Here is a 22090-nt window from a genome sequence, read left to right on the forward strand (position 1 = left end):
TACAAAATTCACGAGTCTATTTGGTTTTGTATCCTCTAATTTCCTTTTCCAAAACTACTCGTCCATTCCGCCGCAATATACATGTTCAGACACTCTAGAGTACCCTTGTACACCAATGAATTGAGAAAGTAAAGAAGATTCGTAGAATACGTCGAGTCCATTGATGAGTCCCAGTGAGTAGCTGAAAACTAGTTGTCGGATAGGAATCTCCAGGAAGGATAGCAGACGAGGACTCGTTTGGTTTCAAGTTGCGCTAACTTCGGTCTAAAATGTGCTACTGGTACGAGGAACGTGTCAACATTCATACATCAAATTAATAAAAGAAGGGACAAACATACTTTATGTAGCTCGGTGGTCAGCCTGCCACTGACGTTGCATGCGTGTAATCGTGTCCTCTGCTACTCGCCTCAACTTAGCTTCCTGATCTGCTAAATATTCAGCTTCCCTCCTCTTTATGACCTCCTCCTCCAGCATTGCCTCGGCTGTTCTGAGAGCAGTCCTCGCTCTAGCTGTCTCAGCCTGAGCTTCCGCCAGCTGATCTGATATCTTTACCGAAACAGATATCGCATCCGCAGACTGCCTCCGCAATCCCGCCATTTCGATCTGCAATCGGTCCACGAGATTTTCATCAGAATGGGTAATCAGTGCACGGGATGTTGAGGGGCTCAGTAAACGAGAAGGGGCCTCATTTAGTCCAAAAGCGCCAAGTCCGGCAAATGGTGACTGATGAGGGGGAACAACCATATCTTCCTCGCTCTCGTATTCATCCTCACTCATCTCATGTACGTCTGCACCTAGATCCATATCGTCCTCGCCATTTCCACCATCGTGGTCGTTTCCCCCGGTGCGTATGGCGGAAATATTGCACGGCGGGATCGAACGTCCCGAGCCCACAGCCAGTGAGTTCAGGGGAGATAACGGATCAATAGATTTTCGAGGTCGTCCCCGTTTCTTCTGCTGAGTGGAGTTAGATGGCTCCTCGGCAGCCTTTGTAGGTCTTCCCCGCTTCCGTGGTCGCTTGGTGCCTGGAGGAGCAGAAAGATTTACTGTCCAGTAAGAACCGAAGCCAGGGTCTGTGACGGGACGAGGCTGTTTTTCAAATAATCTATTCAAAGACAGGTGATGGCGAACAGATTGCTGTAATTCAAGTTTGAACGCAAAAGTTTTAGCCGTCACACCCTAGTGCACTGACCTTCCATGTCGGCCCCGCTGTCCTGAAATACAAATATTTTTCCTCCATTGCAGCATATATCTCGCGAATAGTGAGACGTCTCCGTGCACTGCCAAGGATTGCACATCGCAAGATTACTGGAAGAGTATGCTGTGGCCGCCCGTCCGTATCTGGAAGACAGGCTAGAGTGTCAGGACAATTTGGATGAGGAGCATGTTCTTTGTATGGTGGATCGTATTGAGGACATTCTACTGTTGCGTTGGCGCTGCCGTCCGAGGTGGGAGAGGAGGAGCTTGTGGAAATAGGTTGTCCGGTTGTTGAGCTGTTGGCGAATACAAAGGGGGTAGCAAACAGAGTTGTCAGAATAAGCCGCCAAAAAAATCCGAGAACAAGTGCACATACTGATACATGGTTGTAGAGTCATCTTCGGGGTTCAACAAATTTTTCAGACTCGACATAGTATTTCTGAGGGCGAAACATAGGTTGGCAGACAGTTGCAATCGTTCAATTTAGAGGTTCTTGTAGGTCCATTACATAAGTTACATAATCAATGTTGTACCTTCTAATCGAGTAACAGGAGCAGGAGATGAGGGACGATGAATTATTATTGGTGGCGTTCTACGCTAAGGAGACAAAGGTGATTAGCCCACTACATGCGATAACGATCAGGTGGCGCAATCTGATACTCGTAAGAATAGTCGGAGGTGGGATTTTGAACTCTCCAGTCTTGGTCGTTTGGTAAAGGATAATCCATATTCATCAGCGAAGATGCACCTGTCGATGATCCGTGATACGACTGAGGTGAAAGCTGGTTGGCTCGTGGCCACCACTCGTAACCTGGGTAATATGACGTCGAGGGCTCAATGCCAGGAATGTCAAGACCAAGCATATGCGCCATCATTCGGGTGCTAATCTCCTGGATACCGCTGTTCTGTGGAACACGTTCCCTTTGAAGAACGTCACCAAATGCCTCGCGTTGCAGTACGTCAGAGCTCCTTTCTCCAAACGCATCATCTGCCGCTCTCTTTTGACGATCAGGACCATGCACCAAAGGTGGCATGTTGCTGTCAACCTGTACTCTTACACCATTAAGAAGATCCCGGGCTCTTCCGGCGCTAGGCCATGTAATCTTAGCTAAGGTAAGATTAGGTGTGGATGATAGTGGCTCGGGCTGACCTGCATCTCTTTCAAAACGGCAAGACATTGTCGCAAGCCAATATAGGCCTGGACATTTGATGGCCGGAGGGTCACTGGTAAGGGAAGAGGATTCAGAAAGGTGCACGTCCTTCAAATGAAAGTACTTGCATGTCACGATGTGCATAATTCTGATGAATAGATATTACGGATTAGAAGTTACAAATTACTAATACAAATGATAAAACAAACCCAGCACTAAGAATATACGATGACAAGAACGGTGAACTACATTTAATATTGAAGTTCTCGTGATATGTCGTTACTAGGTTGAAATCAGCGTATATCAAATAAATTTAGTCGAGTGCACATACCTATTGTGCTGACATAAGTGGCGGCACTTTGACAGAGATCAAAGGCTTTTAGGGAGGCTGTATCAGATCCGTTGGGAGGATTCTGTAATATCTGTTCCGAGCTAGAGTAAGAAGATCAGAATGGGACTCTTCAAGGTATCAAAGTGACAGATGAATCACCCTTTCCAATCAGGGATACTGTAGAGGCATCAGTGACACCAATTGAATATTCCGACATTTAACGTACAACGCTCGGTGTAACAATAGTACTGCGGACCAATATTGGATGTGGATAAATAGAACCGCCAGTGGCGGAGTATTTCGCTTGCTAGCTGGGTCGTACCGAAGATTATCAGGAAGGTCGATGTACCACTGGTCCAGTCTAGACTCCAGATTACTTAAGACTGCCCGCCGTGAGCCTCTTCCTGTTGAGCGAACTGGATAGATCATTGTCACAATGGAACCAATCAAAACAGCTGCATCTCCATCAGGTTTGCACATAGTCTGCGGATAAGGTATACGAACATAGTGTTGCAGCAGCCTTGAAGCAGCTCATTGTCAGCGGTGTCGAAATGTGGTGCGACGTGGCTAGGTCGCCAGAGGTCTCTTCATTGTACTGCAGAAGAAAAAAGTGAGTGAATGACTAACACGTCGTGGGTTTGAGCGTACTTCGGCGGGATCCGGAAGAAGTGTATCAAAGTCGCCTTCACCGATGGACACGGGTCGACCTAGCAAGGGGGACGGTTGAGTACGCCAAAGAAGATGTACGAGACATACCCATATATATAGAAGTGTATCTATGAACAATCATTAGTGCAACCTATTCCCAGAGATACAGATTTCGCACTTGTCTGCAATGCAACAACCCCACCATATGTGTTTCCTGACCTGGTTCTCCTCAAGGGAGAACATTTTTCTTCCATTAAGTTGCCAGTTATCCGCAGCACGATTTAATCCAAGGTCTTGGGCCTACACGTAGCTCAGTACCCTGCCTTCAAACGATTCACCATACTAACCATCCTAATTGCCATACCTGCGACCGGAAAGCCATGAGACAGGGCCAGCATAAATCAACGACGCATACATACCAATGTACAGCCAACCTTGCTCCATAGAACCTAGATGATGCTTATAAACATATCGTTCAAACAATTTGCTTCAATCACCGACCTATCCCAAATTCACGATGACCCAGGAGAAGTAAGGCTTGACAAGTAGTTGCGCGAGAACTGTGATAGACTTGCGCTATGTCATTGGTAAGCACAAGTAGTCAAAACTGAAAATATTATCTACCAAGAGCTGCCCTCGCTTGCGCAAGGTAGTCATTGCCAGCCTCCCACATCGCATCAACAGATGTAGCAGGGTTGTCATCCAGATAACGAGCGGCAATGGCAAATATAGCCAACAGAAGCAGCTTGGTCAAGTTTTGTGAAGGTTCTGGATTGGAGTAGTATGGAGTGCCCCTCGAAGCCTCTGGTGTAGCTGGATTACTACTTTGGCTGACGTTGTAAGCAAGTCAATGACAGCCCTGTTAGCAGCTTACTTTTGTTTCCTATATCACAGTCAGAAGAATGACAGATAGACACAAGAGTGACAAGCTCACCACTCGCTATACTCTCTTAGGAACCGCCCTTTGTGGATTACAGGGAAAAATGGGTGGGCGTAGGTGAAATATAAATCAACCAAATGATCTTGCACCACAAGGGAAGGTAAGTTGACAACAACGCCTTCGGCTGGTGGAACAGGAACTGCATTGGACTTTGCGGAGGGCCAAAAACGTGCCATGGGCAATTTCCTGTCATCACAGTCATGACTACGCATAGAAGTAATCAGAGTTAAAAACGAACCATATTCCCCCCTCATGTCTGCTATCCAAACGAGAGCTACGCCCCAAAAGATGGAGACCACTAACTTTCCCATGGTACCGAACCTAATATAAGAATATGAGCATAGGTTCCAGACACAAATTCCAAAGCTCGTTGACCTCTTGATTCTCATCCAGAGAGAGTTGACCAAAAGCAGTATCCGGGCCATTAGATTCATCTGTATCTTCTGATTCTATGATCGTATTGGCTGATCAGATCAAGGATGTATGAAGTAAGACCCTCACCTGAAAGTGCATCCATCGTGTACATATCATTCCAATTTAGCTGATGTGGACCACTACTAGTTGACGGTACGTCGAGTCGCCGCCGCTGCTGCATAGGAGGTCCACTAAGGTTATGGGCTGGCGGGACACCATGATAGCCGACATGTCCTCTCGTCAGACTCGCGGACAGGCGATCTTGCCATTCTGAAGTTGGTATGGTTGAAAGTGTATTGTCTACAAAAGGCGCTTTGCATGGTATTCAGGTATCCCCCAAGGCTAGCTACTTACCTCTAGACGATGATACAATTTCTCTCGAAATCCTGGACTGCCTTCGAGAACGGGGAGAATCACGAGCGGAAGCTTCGTTACTTCGGAATATACATGCGAAGAAGTCTTCTTTTGTCGCTCCGGCTGGCTGTGACAATTTGCCAGAAGGTCCCTGTAGATTCGGATCAAACAATTTTCTCCATTTAGTTGTTGAATGTACGTTAGCACTTACAAATGGGCCCGTGTCTACTCGATTGAGAATTTCCCTTGCAAGATCATCTTGCCTAATATCGGCTATGATTTGTCGTACTCGGGTATCTGGACAAGAGAGAACGGCGCCAAGAAGGGACTCCACTTGATGCCATCGTTGTTCGATCGCTTGTATGTAACCCTTTGGGGGACCGCGCTTATAACTGGGACCTGGCAACAATGTTGGCTCCTCACCGGCGCTCATGCAAAGAACGCTTACCCAGAAATGTACATGCTGCAATCAAATAGAGTAAATTGAGACGTATGGAATGCTATGTTACGCACTGTTTCCCGCTATCGTACAACTCTTGCAGGTACCAGCGGCTTGGGATGGCTCGCACTTGCTCTTTGTCTTTCTGCACTGATCACAAGCTAACATAATTCAACTACAAGTTGAATAAATGCCCAGACTGGGCGCACCTCTACTGCTGCGCTTCCTAATTGCGAATGTTTCTTGGCTAACTTCTTCATCGGAAGGCTCTGATTCGTTCCACTGATGAGCGGACATGACGATCAAAGGAGAGTTTCGAAAGATGTCTGAGAGGTCGCGTTTATAGAAGGATTAATAAGACGCGCCTCTTCCGTTTTTGGCAATGCTTACGTCAGCATGGGCTGGACCCGTCAATTTGATCCAGGAAATGAACAAATACTGGGTCAAAGTTGTAGTTAAAGGCGGAAGGACTCCAGTCTGGGCGTCAGGGTGGTTTCAGGCGGAGTTTCAACGGTTGACATACCAGCGTAATAATCACAGCCACCCTGCCATGTCCATACTGTCACCTGACCTAACTTGTTGGCCTGGCATCCAATCTTATTTGTTAAGCTCCATGTGCTGCGCTAGCTTATCCCTACTACCCACTCGTCTTATGATTCTCTTTTGACACATGATGTTTGTGTTACCTGCTTATACCTCTGGAAAGTTTGTTTGCCTTGTTGGCATCAAGAGTGCTTCTACGAATTTCATGAATATTTCGCACATCTAAAAAGTGCGATGGAGTTGATGCTTCAGACCAAAAGGGGAACAATTCATACTGTCCACCTGAGTCTCGACCGGGGGTAAGCACATTTACTGATGAAGTTCTTGTCTGTCAGTGATACCTGGTCTTCTTTTGGTTTTTGTAAGTCACGCAGGTTCCAAATGAACTATACCAAGAATCGTTTTTGTTTTCAAGCTATCCAGACCATTCCAGATGGCGGGAACCTTACCACTGGAATCGCAGAAGCCGCACGTTCCGAACTATCCGATGCCTGTTTGGTGGTTTCGAAGGCACTCATGGCCGTAGGTATGCGAATGTTGACTGACAAAGTGTTCCCCCAAAAAGCAGGTGTGGCGCGTCCTTCAAGTAACTTTGTTTGCACTGTGGTTTGCAGGTTAAGGACACATTTGAGGAAGACAAGAAACCAAGAGTGTAATTGCTACCCAATTTGTATCATGAGAAGCGCCAGCCCGACCGTGTTGCTCTTGAATAGCAGACTTGAATTAATGGTTGCGATAGTGAATGCAGCGAAGTAAGGAAGGTCGGAAATTCAAATATTCAAGCTTCAAGCTTGGTAGCCCTACATATGTGCCACGTGGCTGATTGCACCCGCCTAATCAGCTATCCGACTCGACTGCACTTGACTTGATCGATCTGATCGCCTCCACACCATGAGCGGGCGAAAACTCAACCCCGAAGAGCAAAAGCTCCACCAAGCCGCGCTTTCCAGCACAGACAAGGCGAGCTCAATTCTCCCGATCACCCATAAATACCACACTGGTCATACTCATCATTCATTGGCAGGTATTAACCTCAAAAGAAGCTGAAAAAATTGTCCCAGATGTGTCCGCACGCACTGCAGCAGTCAATTTCCTTCTGGGAGCTGTGAGCATTTCTACACGATACATTTTTCTACGATCTTGACATACAAACTCGAAGGGCATGCTCAAAGTCCTGTCGAACGCAGCAGGCGTCATCTCCTTCCGAGCTGTAATGAAAAAGGAGATAGAAGTGTGTGTATAATATCTCCATTGCATTTCCTATGAGAACCCTCTGACGTGCAGGACATAGGAAAAAAGATATGAGCGGTGAAGAGGCCATGGTGCTCGGTCATATCCAAGCTTCAGCCAATGAAGGTGAGTTGCCACGTGTCGAATCAAACGGTAAGACTTATCTTATTTCATGTAACGCACAGGCATCTGGACGAAACACCTCAAAGCCAAAACGGAATTGCACCAAACAGTTATTGATAGATGCCTCAAATCGCTCGTTCAGAAGCAGCTCGTGAAGGCTATCAAAGCTGTCAGGGTGTGTTCCATCATCCAAAGTTCTTGGTACATTTCCTCATATACTTGTACTACGCTACGCTAGCACCCAACCCGCAAGATCTACATGCTCGCTCACCTAGAACCGTCAGTCGAGCTTACGGGTGGGCCATGGTACACTGACAACGAACTCGACACGGAATTCATCAAGCTCCTTTCAACCGCATGTCTGCACTACATCCGTGACCGTGTACGTCTCTTTCCTTCACCCCACAATTCACACTCACAATATTCTTTTCCGGCAGTCCTTCCCCAAACAAAGCTCCAAAGCCCAAAACGAATACAGACTCTACTCTATAAGCGCTGCGCCTTCTTACCCATCTGCCCAGCACATTCAACATTTTTTAAGTAAGAGCAAGATCACAGAGACCCAATTGGGCGTTGAGCATGTTGAGATGCTTTTAAGAGTGTTGGAGTTGGATGGGGAGATTGAGAAGGCTAGTTTTTTGCTTCACTTCATTGCCCTCGTAAATGTATGCTGATCGATCGGTTTATAGTTACCTGCGTTCACAGCATCTGCTTGGGACGCTACAGTCGACTCTGACGATTCAGTTCCTGGATCTAGCTCGGACTCGGACTCAGACACAGCCACTCGCAAAAAGCGTAAACGCAGCTCATCAAAAAAGAAGAAAGAACGTAAAACTAAAACGCGAAAACGGCGGCGTACGGAGGAATCGGGCAGTTCCAGTGAGAGCGACGATGATGACGAGTCTGAAGAAGAGGAACGGCAGAAACGGAAGAGGAAACGAAGTAAGAAAGAAGAGAGCGATGAGGAGGAGGATCACAAAAGTAAGAAGAATAAGAAACGGAAGAGCCGGGAAAAAGAGGATGAGAGCGAGAGCGAAGACAGCGATGATGATGATCGTACGTCCTCGACATCTAAACGCAAGCGCAAAGGGAAGAAGCTTGATGATTCCTCTGACGATGACTCTGAATCCGAATCCGACTCTGACCATCGTCGTTCGAAATCGAAATCGAGCTCAAAATTAAAGTCGAAGAAGACGAAAGCGAAAGCGAAGATAAAGAAGCCATCCTCGAGTTCAAAACGCGTTAAATTCGAGTCCCCGGAGGCGGATGACAATATCAACGTCGGAGGAGCCTTTGTTTACCGAGCAATCCGCCAAGAGCGAGTAGCGCTGGGATGGTCCCAAGCACCATGCGGTAGATGTCCAGTATTCGACTTCTGTCGCGACAAGGGGCCTACGAACCCACAAGAGTGCGTGTATTACGAGGAGTGGTTGAATTTTAAGGGACCAGGGGTCGTGAAGGTGGATGTGTGACAAGAAATGGCTTCGGTGACGCTCTGGTAGCTCTATTCTTGCACATCTGATGGGTCTTAGACTTTCTTGATCAAGAATGATGGCTCATGTCATTAATGGCTGAAAAGTCTCATTGCGAATAAAAAAGCATTGTGCTCTCCATTTCAAAGCGACAGTGGATGCATAAACCAACTACGCGGAATGAATGAAGAGGTATTGAGGGTAATACAGTTGGAATGGCGTTTAGTCCTTAGCATGGTGGAATATATGAATAGAACATGGCCGACGCAAGATAAGATATCAGGAGCCTGGGGCTCGCCCTAGGCTTCGTTCGGATTCGTTGAGGAGCATGCTCGCAGTAGACAGAGCAGAACATCCTGGAACATCACTCGCAGGGCTATGTGCCTCCTCATTTCAAAGGGCTGTAAGAGAGCGGGAGCAGAATGAATGAATCCATGTGCGTCGCAAGCTGGGAAGTCTGAGTTTGATGTGTTACGGTAAGTGCATTTCAAGGAAGAGTCGTTCCACATACTTTAGACACAGTCTCCGCCCAACCGTCAATCTGCCATGCTTTCTCACGTAACTCTTTCCTTGCCTCGAGACTCCTGTTCGCAAGATATCAGTTATATCAACGTGAAGTATCTGATGGTGAACGAACGGGTATTGCCACATGTGGTTCACCTGGTGTAATCTTCCAACCTGTGAGAACCAAGCTCCGATGGGTGCGACGAACTTGCGACGAGCTTCAATGCCTCTCCGCCTGCACAAGCTTCTGTAAGAACAAGACTTCCGAAAAAAGTTGAAACGAACCATGCATTTTCCCACTCAAGTAGTGTTCCTGGTTTTAACTGGTAGCTCCGAAGCTCGAAGATGCCGCCTTGGGCGTGGGGTGGTGCAGTGGGAAAGAAGGCAAACTCTTGCGTGAGCTGAGATGACCGTGAGGTGACGTAAGGTAGGAGTGCCTTGTACGCTTTGGCGTGCTAACAAATACCCGATGAGTCGATGCATACTCAAGATGAGCAGACTCATACATCTGACGTTCTTATAAGTGCAGTGGTCTTGTCAAAGCCGGCGTAATTCTCGTATTCGAGTATATGAACTTGACGTCGCACGCAACATCAAGACAATTAGCCTATGATGTCCTTGAAAAAACATACCAAAAGTGTCCTGCTGTCCCACTACAGTTTCCCAACTTCCGGTCAGCTTGACGTGTAACTGTGGATCATCCTTTATTCCAGCGTAGTACTTCTCCCTGAATAAGTCAACCACTTCTCAAAAAGTGCCCTTTAAAAGATGGGAATTATTTTCTTACGCTGCGGCTTTGTACTCGTCAAGCGCCCCTGGCTGAACTCGATGAACTTTGGGATGTAAGTTGTCAGACAAAGTCTAGAAGCTCGTATTCGCTTCTCACCCTCGAAGCCGTGAACATATTTTCCCCTAGCAACTATCCTTGAGTGCTGTTGAATCTCGATATCTCCTGCTTTCTTCGCTTCTGGTGATCCGTGGAGGAGACTCTAAAGAACACTCCATTAGGACAACTGTCGCAACGTTGAATGTGCGCTACCTGGACGGATATCGTTCTGCGCGCTCCAGAGAGCGCGACTTTATGAATAGATCTGTTTGCGAGAGATGGCAACATAATAAAAGCTAGTTAATAAAAAAATGCAGTGGAGATGGTCGTAACGTTGAAGAAGCGGTACAGGTGACGTAAATAAGCACTTGATATAAGCGACCCCTGAGGCCTGAGTACTTGAGTTTCAACTTTCAACCAACTACAATTCGTTCTAATTCGGGTGGAACTCCAGCCTTTGACAAGCAAGTTGATTTTAAAAAATGAGTATACTCAGTGCGATGTTAGATATAGAACTAATATATTATGCTAACCACCGTATCCAAAATTCGTAGATCATCCAGTGAGGGGAAGACGGTATATCAACCTGTAAACTCGCTCGGAAGAACCGATGATCCGTCTCCTGCGACTGCACGCTACATTCTTGCAATTTGCGAGGCGGGGACCTATGACCACGAAGCCCGGTCAATTCGGTTTCTTCGCACACCAATTCATGCGTGGAGACAACCTTAATGCGCTAAGTTAACACGATGAAGCTAAGCTGACCGAAGCGCATGAATTTACCCAGTTGACAGCATCTGGAGAGGATTCAAACTGGACTTGGCGTAAAATGTCCACCGTTTCCCTCGTAACTAGTAGCGTTATTTCAATTGTGGAATCGCTTGCTGAGCCCATGCGTGACAGCATGTCCAGGCTTACGAAGTCACCCCGTCGTGCCGCTGACAAAAGGTGTCAATTGCTACACTTCGACTCATTGCCCATCGACGTACGAAATGGACTGCGGAATGCAGTGTCCGGGCGGCCGTCGACAGCCTGAGAAGGAGGGAATCGCAAAAAATGGTCCACGGCATCCTTGCCCAAAGACTGGATACTTCGTAATTCTTGCATAACTATATCATCGGCCGAATGACTTTCAGCCTTTAAGTTTGATGGTAGTAGAGGGATATTCGTCTGCAGCAAACAAGGATCACCCAGGCACGGCGCTTGAGATACTTCATGACCAGCAGGGGTTATCGCATCGACTTCGATGAACGGTAATTTCGATTTATGAGATATATCTGAAGCTCTGAACGCATTCAAGAGAGTTGCCAGGTACCGAGAAGCATTAATCTGTGTTTCCATAGTTAGTGTGACTTCATAATTTGCGTAGCGGTGTCAGAAAATTTCACTAACAACATGGATTTCATTACGTTCATCACCTTCCATTCCGACTGTGAATGGTTGACCACCTCCTAGCTCAATACCTTGATCGAACCAAACGTCAGGAATCCGATTATTCAGGATCGTAAAATAGTTGTCTGCCATCTTCATCTCATCCTCGGATGCATTGAGATGATGTAAGAGCGCTAAGAAGTCCGCAGCGCCAGTCCGAGGCAGAATTGTACCGTGTCCAAGCCACGCGGAAGAAGTGTGCACACCGTCGGACGTAACCGTTGTACGTAGTTGAGTGGATAGAACCTCATGTGGGGGCAGAAGGTGTATTGAGTGGTCAGGAGTTCCGAAAACCCGAGCATGCAGAGTTCGAATAACCTCAGGCATAATAAGGTAGTCGTCATCCTGTAAATTCAAATATCCTATCTCAGAACACGTGCCCAAAAGAGAACATTGTCTACCGACCTGCAGGAAGCAGAAACGAGTGGTAGCCTGTTCACACGCAACGTATCGAGCTTGAAAGTAGGTGTTATGAGGCGAGTTGTATATCTTCAACTTTTCGGAAGGGCAACCTGTCTTCGCGAAGGTCTGGCCGGAAAGAACGGTGTGTATAAGATGGGGTCTGCAGATTCTTCACTCACCTGGTATGCGATTTCCTTCGGATTGTTGTTCCATACCACAATCTCCGCTATGACATCTTCCAACCACGGACCACAAAGAAGACTGACAATCTGGACAACATTTGGGAGCCGTGACCAGTTCAGAATGACCGCTGTCACGTCAGGATAGGATCGAGACACTGAAACTGAGCTAGCTCTTTGAGCATTTGAAGACCTATTTGTTCCAACCAAGAAGCTCGCCGCAAGGGGACGACTAGGGCTGGCGAGGCCCTCCCAGGGAGTCTGATCTGAGTCAGCTGGCACATGAGTGCGTTGACGCGAGAGCAGATGGACACCGAACAGCACAGCACAAGCAGTGAGGAGACAACGAAAGATTATCGTCCTGCGAGCCATCGACCCCAATTGCCACGAAGACGTTGTTTATAAACGCACTGTATTAGCGACATGGCCGAGGTTCGGTGACTTTGGTTGCCGCCTTGTTGCCGCTGCAGTTACTAGCTGGAGGCTCGGGTCTAAGCGAGTCTGCACACAAATCATATCTGTTTGAGACCAAACTCAAGAGATGAAAATCCAAAGTATGTAGCTCTGAGCATCACAAAGTGCAGCAATACACTAGGATAATTAGCTCTGCAGGCGGAACATGCTTTTGACTCAGGTTATAAGTATACATTGCGGTGTGATATTACAATCTAGTCCATTCTACCTTTCAGTGTACGCGTAATGATCTTGTCCTTGGTGCTATGAAGTAGAAATGAAATCAATGACAGAAAGTAGACTGGAGCAGGAGAAACTCACATGACATGGACAATTGCTCCCCAACCAGAGTACGCGTCTCTATCGACGGCATTCAAAAGCGTTTGCGAGATGGTTTCGAACAGATCTTCAGCTTCCAAATCTGGTTCCCAAAGGCCCTCTGCTACACCAAATAGTTTTGCGCTCGCCGTACCAGCTACCACAAAGTCTTTTGCAAAGTTTAGACATCCTATGAGATCTGTGGCTGCGATGAAGGGCTTGAAACCTCCAGAAGGTGTTTTCGATAGACCAGCCATTACTGGTTCGATGAAGTAAGGGCCAAACCGATGCTGATAGAGCGTTGAGGAAACCAGGTGGGCAAATGTCTCTGGTTCTATTTCTCTCTCTTCCTTGATGGTATACATATTAACCCGATAGCGGAAGCGCTCCCGACTAGATGCTGCTACGTCAGCCAGTGAGTAGTAAAACTGAAAACAGCCAACTCACAGTGTCGTCACGTCAGTGGCCAATCCAGGCAGACCAACATATACCCGATCAGTGACAGGAAATATCTAACGAGCAATGACGCTTAGCAGGATGGGAGGTATCACACGAGAACAAAAACCATACTCTCTGAAAATTTGAAGATATTCCCAATGCTTGGCTTCCCAACCGCAAATCTGAAGCAATGGCGACACAATCTTTCCCCACCATGGCTATAACGGAGCCACCGTTGTATTCCATGATCGACTGTAGACAGTGTAAAATCAGCGATCAGCACAGTAGAATATGTTAGGTCGGAGAGTGGGCTAACCATGTTTGTTGGCTCTGGTTGGTGATTCTGTGATTTAGTATAAGAGAGACAGTACTTTCACTGGCGCGGCCAGTGACGCGTCGCTCGTTTGGTGTTATATGCCTTTCCTAATTTGGCGTAATAGTTCACCCATGTCCTAGCAAAAGTGAATACCTAATTTGTTGACCTTAGAACTAATGATTTAATTACAGAGAGCTACGCGCTGAGGAGAGTTATAATTGCTACTGAGGAACGAGAGAATCATGTAGAGTAAAATCTGCCTAAAGTTCTGCCCAACCCCCGTCTACCTCTTGTTGACCTCCGAAGGTAGTCAAGAGTAATACGATAACGCTAACACCAACACGCATTCTCATTCCCCGATATAGTTGCCCGATACCCGTGTTTCTGAGCCATCTGGATTCGTCTTGCTTCTCCGCAAGCAGGTCGTTAGAATCATTTTCTTCCGCGTGCTCCGCCTGCTGTTTTCTCGGTTTTGATTTTCGCTTGATAGGAAGGTCTGACCTCTCCTCAGTCACAATGTGCCACAGCGCGTCTACGACACCATTGTATGGTACAGGACGCGTCTCGGCGCACGTACGCAGCGCCTTCGCCGTACCCCGTGTTTGTACTTGTAACCTTCTGCGCACAGTCTCGATAGGTAACGTGATGAGAAGGCTTGCCATAGATCCTAACACTTGAGCGAAAGCCCATGCAATGGGGCTGGTGTCTGGAGCGACGTGTGGACCAAAACCCAGTCGAGGAGCGATCAGCGTAGGCATGAGGATGTGCAATAGAGGACGAAGGCCATTGTCCAGAATGGTAGGGATAAGGAGTTGGGGATGAAAATAGATGCTTCTGATACCTCCCTCTTGGGCTATTATCTGCCTTAATGCATCAAATGGCCCAGTGTACGTCCGGTAGCGTTGCATCGCCGATTGGGCAACTAAGCGTGTCCGAACGAGATCCAAAGGCGACAGCAGAAAGCCAGTGATAACATGCGATGCTACCGGCAAAAGAAGTGGTGGGCGATATAGCCCAGCGGCTGACGACAAGAACATAGAATGTATAATATTGTCGACGAGTGGTTGCACATTACTAAAAAGCACGTCGTGAATGCAAGATGTGAGTAGCCCTGCGCATATTAACTGAGGTCAGATACAGGACACCATTAGAGGATAACGACTCACCTTTCCATAGTGAAAGCCAGCCTTCTCCACGGAAGGTGGCGACACGTTTTACCATATCCCAAGTGCCATTCATACTGCCCACAGGAATGATATATTCGGGGCGCGTTCCGTCTTCCAGCACAGATGTCCTGATTACATAGCCCTGATCGTCAACGGGCTTTGGTGCGGGGTACTTTGTGTGCGAAGCGGCGGGGTCCGCGAAGTAGGACTCGTCCTCGTTTGTAGAGTCGCTAAGCTAAGATGAAACTTACAATTATATAAATTACACACATGTTAGATGCCCACCTACCGTTTCTTCCTCTTCTTCCTCCTCGTATATATGGCTAGATGGTGCTGGAGCGTCCTTGGGAATCCACTGAATTTGAAGAAGTAGCTTTCCTACTTCCAGTGGCATCACAAGTGCTGTACTCGTATACTGAAGCAATGCTGACGCAAATAGAGAACGCAGTAGCAGGGACACATCAAGACTAGAAGGTTCGCTGAGGTCTAGTGAAGGAGACAAATCAAAAATTGAGTTATGCGCAGGACGAGTAGTCCATTGATAGCTGGTCGCTGCAGGAGCGGGTGCGGGTACGCTTGCGTTCTGCATGGGAGATGGAGGAGGAATGAATGCCCATGCGGATGAGGGAGGGTTGTAGAGATCACGAAGGGATGGATTTGAGCTCATTAATGGTCATGAAATGTGTTGGATACTATATATTGCCGTACGAAAGGTGCATTGCTTTGCGTTGTTTGTTGTGTCGGTCGTTCGTATCGTTTTTGCGTCGTATCTTAGATCGTTACATTAGTTCCAGATATCGGCTTGGAAAATCTCCTGCTTAAGCTCTCTCAAGCTATAGCCTGGAAGTACTCCTGCGCAATCTACCATCTTCAATTCGCAATTGTATGTCCAAGGCCCACCCACCCAATGCTTTCGAGGTCAGTATTCAGTGAAAACGTCCAAGGCTTGGGTCTCAGATAACCTTCGCAACGACACGAAGTACATTACATAGTGGATTTCAGCAGGATGGAGCACGTCAACTCCAACCAAACACCACGACGAATTTCCCCCCTGAACCTGCTCAAACTCAGTGAGACAACTTCGAACGTCCCTCTTCGGTGATTAAACGCGTGGCCATCACAGATGTCTCATGGACACGAACCCCAGCTTGGGTCGAGCTGACATCTCCTAGCGTACACCACAATCATGCACTCTTTTGGTCTCTTGCATCGCTCGGGTTTCTAGAAACTCGCTCGAAAAGCCTGGAATTATCATTAATGAATCGTCCTTCTCCTCAGCACTAGGTTTCCCTTCCTCCGGACAATCACGTATTATCCTTCGATTTCCTTTACTACACAAGCGCCCATCATACAGGCCAACTCTTCCCGTGAGTGAAAGTTCTGAGTATAGGTTGCTCTACAGATCTAACTTTAGTATATATCGATCCACATACGGTATGGTGACTTCAGCCAGCAATGTGAGGAGTTCCCAGTGGATCAGTGCTTTGCCCCAGTTGTCTGTCATTGCATGCAGGGTGTCTAAGGTGCAAGAAGAGCTTCACACACGAAAAGGGATTGAGACTACCACGACGAGCGACGAAAGGGACCCGGAGTGATGGTCAGATGTTAGGGCGTTGGGGTAGATTATGCAGCGGAGCAGACGGAGGTGATCTATGGAAAATGGTGAGCCGCTTAGATGCCATATTCTCATTCTGACGCTAAAAGTTGTGGCTGTTACCAGGCATCCGGTGCTCCTCGACGTTATCATTCAGTCGAATGGAACCTTCGTTGGCACTCGTGGTTCCACTACGTCCACACTAGCTAACCGCAGAGTACAGTCGTGGCATGACGGAGCGACTTGGCTCATTAGATGGGGGTAGCTGGGCGCAGACGACCACTGATGCTGATCGGAATGCTAGAATCGAGACTACTTTACAAATCTTGCTGTATGGTCTCGAGAGGTAGTGGAATTTTCTGACTTCAGGTTCGTCCATGCCCAACAATTGTAGGGAGCTCACAGTAGGTCGCTTTCATAATAAATCGTTATTTTCACATATACAGCGAAATAAATAGAAACTAAATTGAATAGAGTATGTACACATCGGGGTGAACGATATTTAAAAGAGGTTTATATGTTGTACAAAATGTGAAGACAATATTTAATATTTAAACTAACATAAAGATGGGTGCACGACTTCAAATTTTGGTGGTGTTTTGTGTGTAATCCAAAATATCAAATATTCACAACCATATTCCCACAGACAATATGTCAACAAACATAAGAAATATAGTCAGATTTTTCATGTCTGCTTCAACTTAAAGTTCAATTTCCATGTAAAACTTTGGAGAAAACTTGAAGTTTTACAGATGACATGACATTAAAACTCGATTTAAATGTCAAGCTTTGGCAAAACTTCAAGTTTTCTCCAAAGTTTTATGTAAGAATCAAACTTTAAATTGAAGCAGACATGGAAAATCTGATTATATTTATTATATTTGTTGACATATTGTCTGTGGGAATATGGTTGTGAATATTTGATATTTTGGATGACACACAAAACACCACCAAAATTTGAAGTCGTGCACCCATCTTTATGTTAGTTTAAATATCAAATATTGTTTTCACATTTTGTACAACATATAAACCTCTTTTAAATATCGTTCACCCCGATGTGGTAGTGACCTGTTACCACTCTGCCACCGTTCGGCTGCCAAGCCGCCTTTGTATATCAGCGTTAAAGGTGGAATGAGAGAAGATTGAAGTGTCGCGAGTTAGTGAACAATGTCAATCTTAGCATGAGGTAGAATAGAGATGTTCGTAGAGAGTGAATATCTACGAGAAGTGAAAGAGAATTCCAAGAGAGGAGAAACAAATCTTCGCGTGCTCAAATAATGAGTTGGAGGATTTGGTTTTTTGTGTGGGAAGGGCTGGTGTTGATTGGCCGAGACAGATTTTGGCTCGGTGTCTATAAAGACTGGGAGCTCTGTGTCCGAGGCTCGAAGTGCCCGAAAAAACGCGTGCGTTGAGAGACCAAACTGCACGTATCGGGAAGAGGAAAAAACAGCCCTTCGGAGCGCTGACTGATTCAGTATTGGAAGCAGACGTTAGGTCTGAAGGAGAAAGCAATACCAAACCAGAAGAAAAGCGCAGCTCACAACGGTAGCGTCTCCTTTGGAGACCAAACCCACACACTTAGAGATGCGATTGAACATGTCAGATGATGCGATTGGAAGATGAAAAGTGCCCGTATGGTACTGGTAGGAGAGACGGATGATTATGTAGAGGGGGCAGGGTGTGAGAGACGTTGAGCGTAAGAGTCCATGATGGTGTCTACATTCGCGACACGATCATTGTTGATGGAAGATGATATAAATAAAGGCAAGATGGTCTCAATTCTGCGCCAGTACTCCAAGAAGGATCGTGAGGTCCATCTGCCCTGTGAAGAGACTACATCAGGATGCACACCTTGTAGTAACAGTTCTGTCGCACCGCTGATGTGGAAAGCATGACCCGGCATGGGTGGAAAACCCTGAGAGGTCCAGACATTGTTGCAACGAGAGATGAAGTCTTGATGTGTCAACGACGACCAACCCGTAGGTGTTAGGTACGCGAAGAGGGGAGCATTCACCGGAACATTAGCATTGATGAGAGTGTGCTGTTCCAGGGCAGCCAAGGGACACATGCGATGAGGGCGAGCAGTGATGGAAATGATGGCACCTTCTTCCTTCGTGGTCTTGGTCCAAGGTATGCGAAGAGAAGCAGCGCGAGCGGAGTTGGACAAGATGATGATGGCCAGAGGAAGAACTGAGCAGGAGACATGTTTGATTGGGTCAAAAAGATTGGGGCTCGGAATTACGAGCTCACCCAAACGACAACAGCACCAAAAGGCCATAAAGGCAGCGGATCCAACCGCGCAGTCAAAAGGATTGGAGAATGAGAGATTGTCAAAAAGAATACATAAAGCTTCGATAGTGACAGGTGGTCGCTTAGCATGACGAGCAGAAGGAGGTACCATTTTCGAGAAACCACGTCTGGTGTGGTGCACCATGGCAGAAGCATGCCATGGAGCGCCATTGACGATATGCCAGAACTGAAGGCCTGCCATCCAGTTGTTGAGAGTTTTGGAGGCGGTGATACCCGCGAAAGCTGCGACGAATTGAGCAAGTAGAGCTTCGGAGGCGGGCATGCACTGAGTTTCAGGAACATTGATGGAGTCGCAGAATTGCGTGAAACAGAGAAGTCCAGCACCGTAGTTGCTGCAAGTGTCTTGGTCGAGAGAGCGAATCATGACCTAAAGAGAGGTCAGATATATTAGAGAAGTGACGCAAAAAGGCGTACTTGAAATAAGCGAAAGATAGATGCATCTGGGAAGTTCTTTTCTAAATTGGCCTGCCAATCCTGACCTGCAGGAGTAGACCACACAAGAAGACGGTCACTGGCGAGAACATGCGGTCTATGTACAGATGGAGTGAAGGAGGAACTGAGTCTAGGAGGGCGAGGTGTGCGAGTGTGAGAGACTTGTAACAATTGCGCTACTGATTGACGTATGGATGAGGGTGGGTTGTCAGCCCAAAAGGCAGCGGCAGCAGCTTGTACATCAACGCCCTGCATAACTTGATGGTATAGTTCAGTTTCCTTCATCTCGAAAATACGAGGAGATGTCGGGAGGTAGAGATGGGGGAGAGGAAAGGTGGGAGAAACGAGGTGGTAGGATCCCTCTAGATATAGGATCCACGAGGTTCGAAGCGGATTCGACGTAAATGAACGTAAGCGAGACACGCGCTTCTCGAAGGAGTTCCTCGGACCATCGAATGGACATATTAATGAGATGATTCGAGCAGCGTCCTTTTTTGAAGGACGCTATCACACCTTGATTGTCACTCCGTATGAGGACGTCGGAATCAGTGATATGCTTACTGTATATGAGCCGTATAGCGAGTTCGACGGCGATGGCCTCGAGCCAACTGATATCACGAGATGGGCTGCGCCAAGTCTCACTGGTGCGCCAGAAGGCCCATTTGGTATTCCAAAGTAACCTGATGCCCGTGTCTGTGGATGCATCCACCCATATGCCATAATCCCAGGTAGGAGGACGAGGAGTGAGACTACATGGAGATTGATCTGCTAGGAGGAGATGATGCCACCATTTGATGTCCGAAATGGTGGACTTGGGTAGCCAGCGTGGGATGTAGTCGTTCGAATGATAGGCCAATATGGCCAAGTATAAGCTGGAGAGATATGAGCGTCCATGAAGATAGACGAAGGAGGCGTGGTTTAAGAAACCTGTGATGGATTCTAGTTCGCGTTTCTGGACTTTTGAGTTCTCGAAGAGCAGGAGAAACTCAGAGAGACGTGCGATATACTTAAGACGTTTGAGTTCAGTGAGCGAGACAGACTTCTGAGGGAGATCCCAGAAGAAACTGACGTAATCGCCAGTATCGTTGAAGTCCTGGCCTTTGTCTGGATGCCACGGAACTTTCGCAGGGGAAATGAGAAGTTTGGCGTGATTGAGATTGTATTCGTAGTGGTATAATGAGCCATCAGAGAAACTGACGAAGAGACCTGTCGGTGAAGGGAAACGGAAGATGCTAATGTCGTCCACCCATTTCTTGGATGGTTTGACATTGAGTTCTCTCCAGATTGCAACAGTAGCATCAGCTACTTCGCCTTGGAGACCTGCAGCAGAAGCTAAGCCGAAGGGTATATTGTGATCGATATATAGTTTACCATTGTGGTAAACGATAAGATATGGTTTGTGAGTGGGGAGACACGGTATGCCTCGATAGGCGGCTTCAATGTCCAGGGTGGCAAATTGTGCGCCTGGAGGAGCATCTCGTACCTGAGATGAATATATTAGAGTCTGATAGAAGTAGCGAGATGAGAGAGTATATGTGCATGAGGTTCTCGTGCCTTCGAACGAGTGCAAGACTCGCAAAGAGCATACGAGAGAGAGAGGTACAAGTATGTAGATATACGCACTATGTCAGCGAATTCCGCCGCAGTGCCCCATTCTGTAGGGTAGTTGCTTGCATTGATTTCAGTCGTTGATGGATGCGCTCATCGAGCCATGATATGAGAGGTGACGACATACTCTGTGTTTGTCTGGAGCACCGTTGATGCCCTTTTTAATGACGACTTGGAGAGGAGACGAGCGAAAATGACCAATCTTGGTGAAGAGTTGCTCATGAGTGTATGGGCCTGAGAAACATTTCTTTGAGAGCTCGTCTGCGATGTATTCATCGCAGACTTCACGATATATGTCAGCACCGGGCAGATTGTGCGGAGTATAAGTAGAAGTGAGAGGACTCATGTCGCCAATGGGAAAACCATGACGAAGTTTCCATGTGAGCTCGGGAAATTGATGGGTGAGATTGGTGAGTTCGAGCAGATGATCAAAACCTTCAGGAGAATAAGGCGTGTTGACAAGAGAGTAATCAGCATCAAGATCGTATGGAGAAGGATGTTTTTGTAAGTTGTCGAAGTATATGAATCTGGGAGCAGGCGAATCGGGAGGCTCAAGATCTGGGATGTGCACCAAGAAGAAGTCCTCGTCAGAGAGATTAGAGGCAGGAGCAGGACAAAGCGCCGTGTTCAGGTTGACTGCAGAATGAGCATAAGTGTTGATCGGAGTGGTCCCGCTTGCAAGGACGTCGGGGATTGTTGAGATTGAATCCGATGCACAATTGAGAGTTGTTGGAACGTTTGCAGAGATTTCCGTCTGTGTATTTCGCAAAATTTTGTGCTCCTTTTGGCGAAGTCTCTTCAGTGCATGCCGAGAAACGATGGCCAGTGCGTCCGCAGATGATGCACATGGGGTCTGTTGACTTGGCGGACTTGGAGTCATGAAAGGAAGAAGATTCTCCTTCATTCTTCTTAAAAGGACGCTTGGAGGATGAGTCCTTGTCATAAGGATCAAAGCGAGAAGAAGAGCCAGCATTAATGGGACGATCGACAAAGGATGAGCGAAGCTGCTGCGAATGACGAAAGAGTTGTCTTGCAAGGTAGCATATTTCTTTTTCTGTAAACGATGGCTCCACTCAGCCTCGTCATGTTGGTGCGGACGTAAAGCATAGTTTTGTCTAGTCTCAATGTCGAATTCCAGTATGGTGCGAAAATTCTTATGAATGGCTTCGTCTTTGGCAAGTGTGGTGAAGTGTGTGGTCCATCGCTTGATGGACAGTGCATCACCAACATCAGCGATCCACGAGAGGTATCGCTGAAAGGCCTCCTGCCAA

At 47.1% G+C, this 22090-nt stretch overlaps 10 protein-coding genes across 10 annotated transcripts; 4 read left to right on the forward strand and 6 right to left on the reverse strand.

Moving 5' to 3' along the window:
• Positions 1-2: 2 nt before the first annotated feature.
• On the reverse strand, positions 3-1656 carry F5891DRAFT_992790 (uncharacterized protein). Its single transcript, XM_041378210.1, has 4 exons — positions 1574-1656; positions 1193-1493; positions 339-1137; positions 3-277 (listed from the first exon to the last, which is right to left on the reverse strand). Exons 1-3 carry the CDS (start codon positions 1627-1629, stop codon positions 340-342), a joined length of 1155 nt encoding a protein of 384 aa, XP_041233960.1. The 5' UTR covers positions 1630-1656; the 3' UTR covers positions 3-277; position 339.
• Positions 1657-5944, reverse strand: F5891DRAFT_992799 (fungal-specific transcription factor domain-containing protein). The gene is made up of 25 exons (XM_041378211.1): positions 5684-5944; positions 5549-5635; positions 5484-5498; positions 5247-5434; positions 5036-5186; positions 4769-4981; positions 4643-4716; positions 4506-4588; positions 4262-4453; positions 4202-4210; positions 3952-4151; positions 3829-3903; positions 3747-3776; positions 3675-3691; positions 3506-3627; positions 3436-3455; positions 3328-3386; positions 3184-3274; positions 2906-3134; positions 2839-2856; positions 2680-2780; positions 2558-2630; positions 2477-2496; positions 2348-2421; positions 1657-2300 (listed from the first exon to the last, which is right to left on the reverse strand). Exons 1-25 carry the CDS (start codon positions 5769-5771, stop codon positions 1821-1823), a joined length of 2709 nt encoding a protein of 902 aa, XP_041233961.1. The 5' UTR covers positions 5772-5944; the 3' UTR covers positions 1657-1820.
• Positions 5945-6034: 90 nt separating this feature from the next.
• F5891DRAFT_992810 (uncharacterized protein) lies at positions 6035-6775 on the forward strand (the record flags this gene model as incomplete). Its single annotated transcript, XM_041378212.1, has 2 exons — positions 6035-6316; positions 6384-6775. Exon 2 carries the CDS (start codon positions 6399-6401, stop codon positions 6771-6773), a length of 375 nt encoding a protein of 124 aa, XP_041233962.1. The 5' UTR covers positions 6035-6316; positions 6384-6398.
• A 133-nt stretch (positions 6776-6908) lies between these two features.
• On the forward strand, positions 6909-8842 carry F5891DRAFT_937548 (RNA polymerase Rpc34 subunit-domain-containing protein; the record flags this gene model as incomplete). Its single annotated transcript, XM_041374107.1, has 9 exons — positions 6909-7017; positions 7058-7122; positions 7177-7250; positions 7309-7373; positions 7433-7545; positions 7609-7752; positions 7808-8029; positions 8060-8553; positions 8602-8842. 9 exons carry the CDS (start codon positions 6909-6911, stop codon positions 8840-8842), a joined length of 1527 nt encoding a protein of 508 aa, XP_041233963.1.
• A 49-nt stretch (positions 8843-8891) lies between these two features.
• On the reverse strand, positions 8892-10595 carry F5891DRAFT_12221 (NIPSNAP-domain-containing protein). The gene is made up of 9 exons (XM_041369442.1): positions 10386-10595; positions 10233-10335; positions 10134-10179; positions 9979-10073; positions 9853-9920; positions 9632-9801; positions 9480-9581; positions 9354-9426; positions 8892-9299 (listed from the first exon to the last, which is right to left on the reverse strand). The coding sequence occupies exons 1-9, from the start codon at positions 10458-10460 to the stop codon at positions 9231-9233; spliced, it is 801 nt and encodes a 266-aa protein (XP_041233964.1). The 5' UTR covers positions 10461-10595; the 3' UTR covers positions 8892-9230.
• On the reverse strand, positions 10580-12691 carry F5891DRAFT_1134397 (uncharacterized protein). Its single transcript, XM_041364772.1, has 6 exons — positions 12185-12691; positions 12009-12131; positions 11565-11948; positions 11162-11501; positions 10956-11110; positions 10580-10899 (listed from the first exon to the last, which is right to left on the reverse strand). Exons 1-6 carry the CDS (start codon positions 12554-12556, stop codon positions 10696-10698), a joined length of 1578 nt encoding a protein of 525 aa, XP_041233965.1. The 5' UTR covers positions 12557-12691; the 3' UTR covers positions 10580-10695.
• On the reverse strand, positions 12691-13787 carry F5891DRAFT_992831 (20S proteasome subunit beta 3). Its single transcript, XM_041378213.1, has 5 exons — positions 13710-13787; positions 13526-13645; positions 13403-13467; positions 12959-13348; positions 12691-12901 (listed from the first exon to the last, which is right to left on the reverse strand). The coding sequence occupies exons 1-5, from the start codon at positions 13710-13712 to the stop codon at positions 12853-12855; spliced, it is 627 nt and encodes a 208-aa protein (XP_041233966.1). The 5' UTR covers positions 13713-13787; the 3' UTR covers positions 12691-12852.
• Positions 13788-13851: 64 nt separating this feature from the next.
• On the reverse strand, positions 13852-15594 carry F5891DRAFT_992833 (mitochondrial carrier domain-containing protein). The gene is made up of 3 exons (XM_041378214.1): positions 15165-15594; positions 14876-15110; positions 13852-14820 (listed from the first exon to the last, which is right to left on the reverse strand). The coding sequence occupies exons 1-3, from the start codon at positions 15540-15542 to the stop codon at positions 13970-13972; spliced, it is 1464 nt and encodes a 487-aa protein (XP_041233967.1). The 5' UTR covers positions 15543-15594; the 3' UTR covers positions 13852-13969.
• On the forward strand, positions 15595-16183 carry F5891DRAFT_992834 (uncharacterized protein). The gene is made up of 2 exons (XM_041378215.1): positions 15595-15945; positions 15999-16183. The coding sequence occupies exons 1-2, from the start codon at positions 15882-15884 to the stop codon at positions 16157-16159; spliced, it is 225 nt and encodes a 74-aa protein (XP_041233968.1). The 5' UTR covers positions 15595-15881; the 3' UTR covers positions 16160-16183.
• Positions 16184-16527: 344 nt separating this feature from the next.
• On the forward strand, positions 16528-16734 carry F5891DRAFT_937756 (uncharacterized protein; the record flags this gene model as incomplete). Its single annotated transcript, XM_041374125.1, has 1 exon — positions 16528-16734. One exon carries the CDS (start codon positions 16528-16530, stop codon positions 16732-16734), a length of 207 nt encoding a protein of 68 aa, XP_041233969.1.
• Between the last annotated feature and the right edge of the window lie 5356 nt (positions 16735-22090).

This window comes from Suillus fuscotomentosus (assembly GCF_016647785.1).
Source record: "Suillus fuscotomentosus strain FC203 chromosome Unknown F5891scaffold_1, whole genome shotgun sequence".
Lineage (NCBI taxonomy): Eukaryota > Fungi > Basidiomycota > Agaricomycetes > Boletales > Suillaceae > Suillus > Suillus fuscotomentosus.

Excerpts from the sequence above, each read along its gene's own strand:
- F5891DRAFT_992833 (XM_041378214.1), bottom strand. The coding sequence starts at position 15,542 with ATGAGCTCAAATCCATCCCTTCGTGATCTCTACAACCCTCCCTCATCC. Across the intron at positions 15,111-15,164 it reads AGGAAGAAGAGGAAGAAACG|CTTAGCGACTCTACAAACGA; the intron begins GTAGGTGGGCAT and ends GTTTCATCTTAG. Across the intron at positions 14,821-14,875 it reads CTGGCTTTCACTATGGAAAG|GGCTACTCACATCTTGCATT; the intron begins GTGAGTCGTTAT and ends TAATATGCGCAG.
- F5891DRAFT_992790 (XM_041378210.1), bottom strand. The coding sequence starts at position 1,629 with ATGTCGAGTCTGAAAAATTTGTTGAACCCCGAAGATGACTCTACAACC. Across the intron at positions 1,494-1,573 it reads GACTCTACAACCATGTATCA|CTCAACAACCGGACAACCTA; the intron begins GTATGTGCACTT and ends ATTCGCCAACAG. Across the intron at positions 1,138-1,192 it reads CAGCGGGGCCGACATGGAAG|CAATCTGTTCGCCATCACCT; the intron begins GTCAGTGCACTA and ends CTTGAATTACAG.
- F5891DRAFT_992831 (XM_041378213.1), bottom strand. Across the intron at positions 13,468-13,525 it reads TATCTTCAAATTTTCAGAGA|ATATTTCCTGTCACTGATCG; the intron begins GTATGGTTTTTG and ends ATTGCTCGTTAG. Across the intron at positions 12,902-12,958 it reads GGAGCAATTGTCCATGTCAT|CACCAAGGACAAGATCATTA; the intron begins GTGAGTTTCTCC and ends TCTACTTCATAG.
- F5891DRAFT_992834 (XM_041378215.1), top strand. The coding sequence starts at position 15,882 with ATGGAGCACGTCAACTCCAACCAAACACCACGACGAATTTCCCCCCTG. Across the intron at positions 15,946-15,998 it reads CCTGAACCTGCTCAAACTCA|ATGTCTCATGGACACGAACC; the intron begins GTGAGACAACTT and ends TGGCCATCACAG.
- F5891DRAFT_12221 (XM_041369442.1), bottom strand. The coding sequence starts at position 10,460 with ATGTTGCCATCTCTCGCAAACAGATCTATTCATAAAGTCGCGCTCTCT. Across the intron at positions 10,074-10,133 it reads GACGAGTACAAAGCCGCAGC|GGAGAAGTACTACGCTGGAA; the intron begins GTAAGAAAATAA and ends TGACTTATTCAG. Across the intron at positions 9,582-9,631 it reads CTTGAGTGGGAAAATGCATG|GCGGAGAGGCATTGAAGCTC; the intron begins GTTCGTTTCAAC and ends AAGCTTGTGCAG.
- F5891DRAFT_992799 (XM_041378211.1), bottom strand. The coding sequence starts at position 5,771 with ATGTCCGCTCATCAGTGGAACGAATCAGAGCCTTCCGATGAAGAAGTT. Across the intron at positions 4,589-4,642 it reads CTCTGGATGAGAATCAAGAG|GTTCGGTACCATGGGAAAGT; the intron begins GTCAACGAGCTT and ends TTCTTATATTAG. Across the intron at positions 3,904-3,951 it reads GCAAGCGAGGGCAGCTCTTG|CGCAAGTCTATCACAGTTCT; the intron begins GTAGATAATATT and ends CCAATGACATAG.
- F5891DRAFT_1134397 (XM_041364772.1), bottom strand. The coding sequence starts at position 12,556 with ATGGCTCGCAGGACGATAATCTTTCGTTGTCTCCTCACTGCTTGTGCT. Across the intron at positions 11,502-11,564 it reads AACGTAATGAAATCCATGTT|ATTAATGCTTCTCGGTACCT; the intron begins GTTAGTGAAATT and ends ATGGAAACACAG. Across the intron at positions 11,111-11,161 it reads TGCATTCCGCAGTCCATTTC|CGGCACGACGGGGTGACTTC; the intron begins GTACGTCGATGG and ends ACCTTTTGTCAG.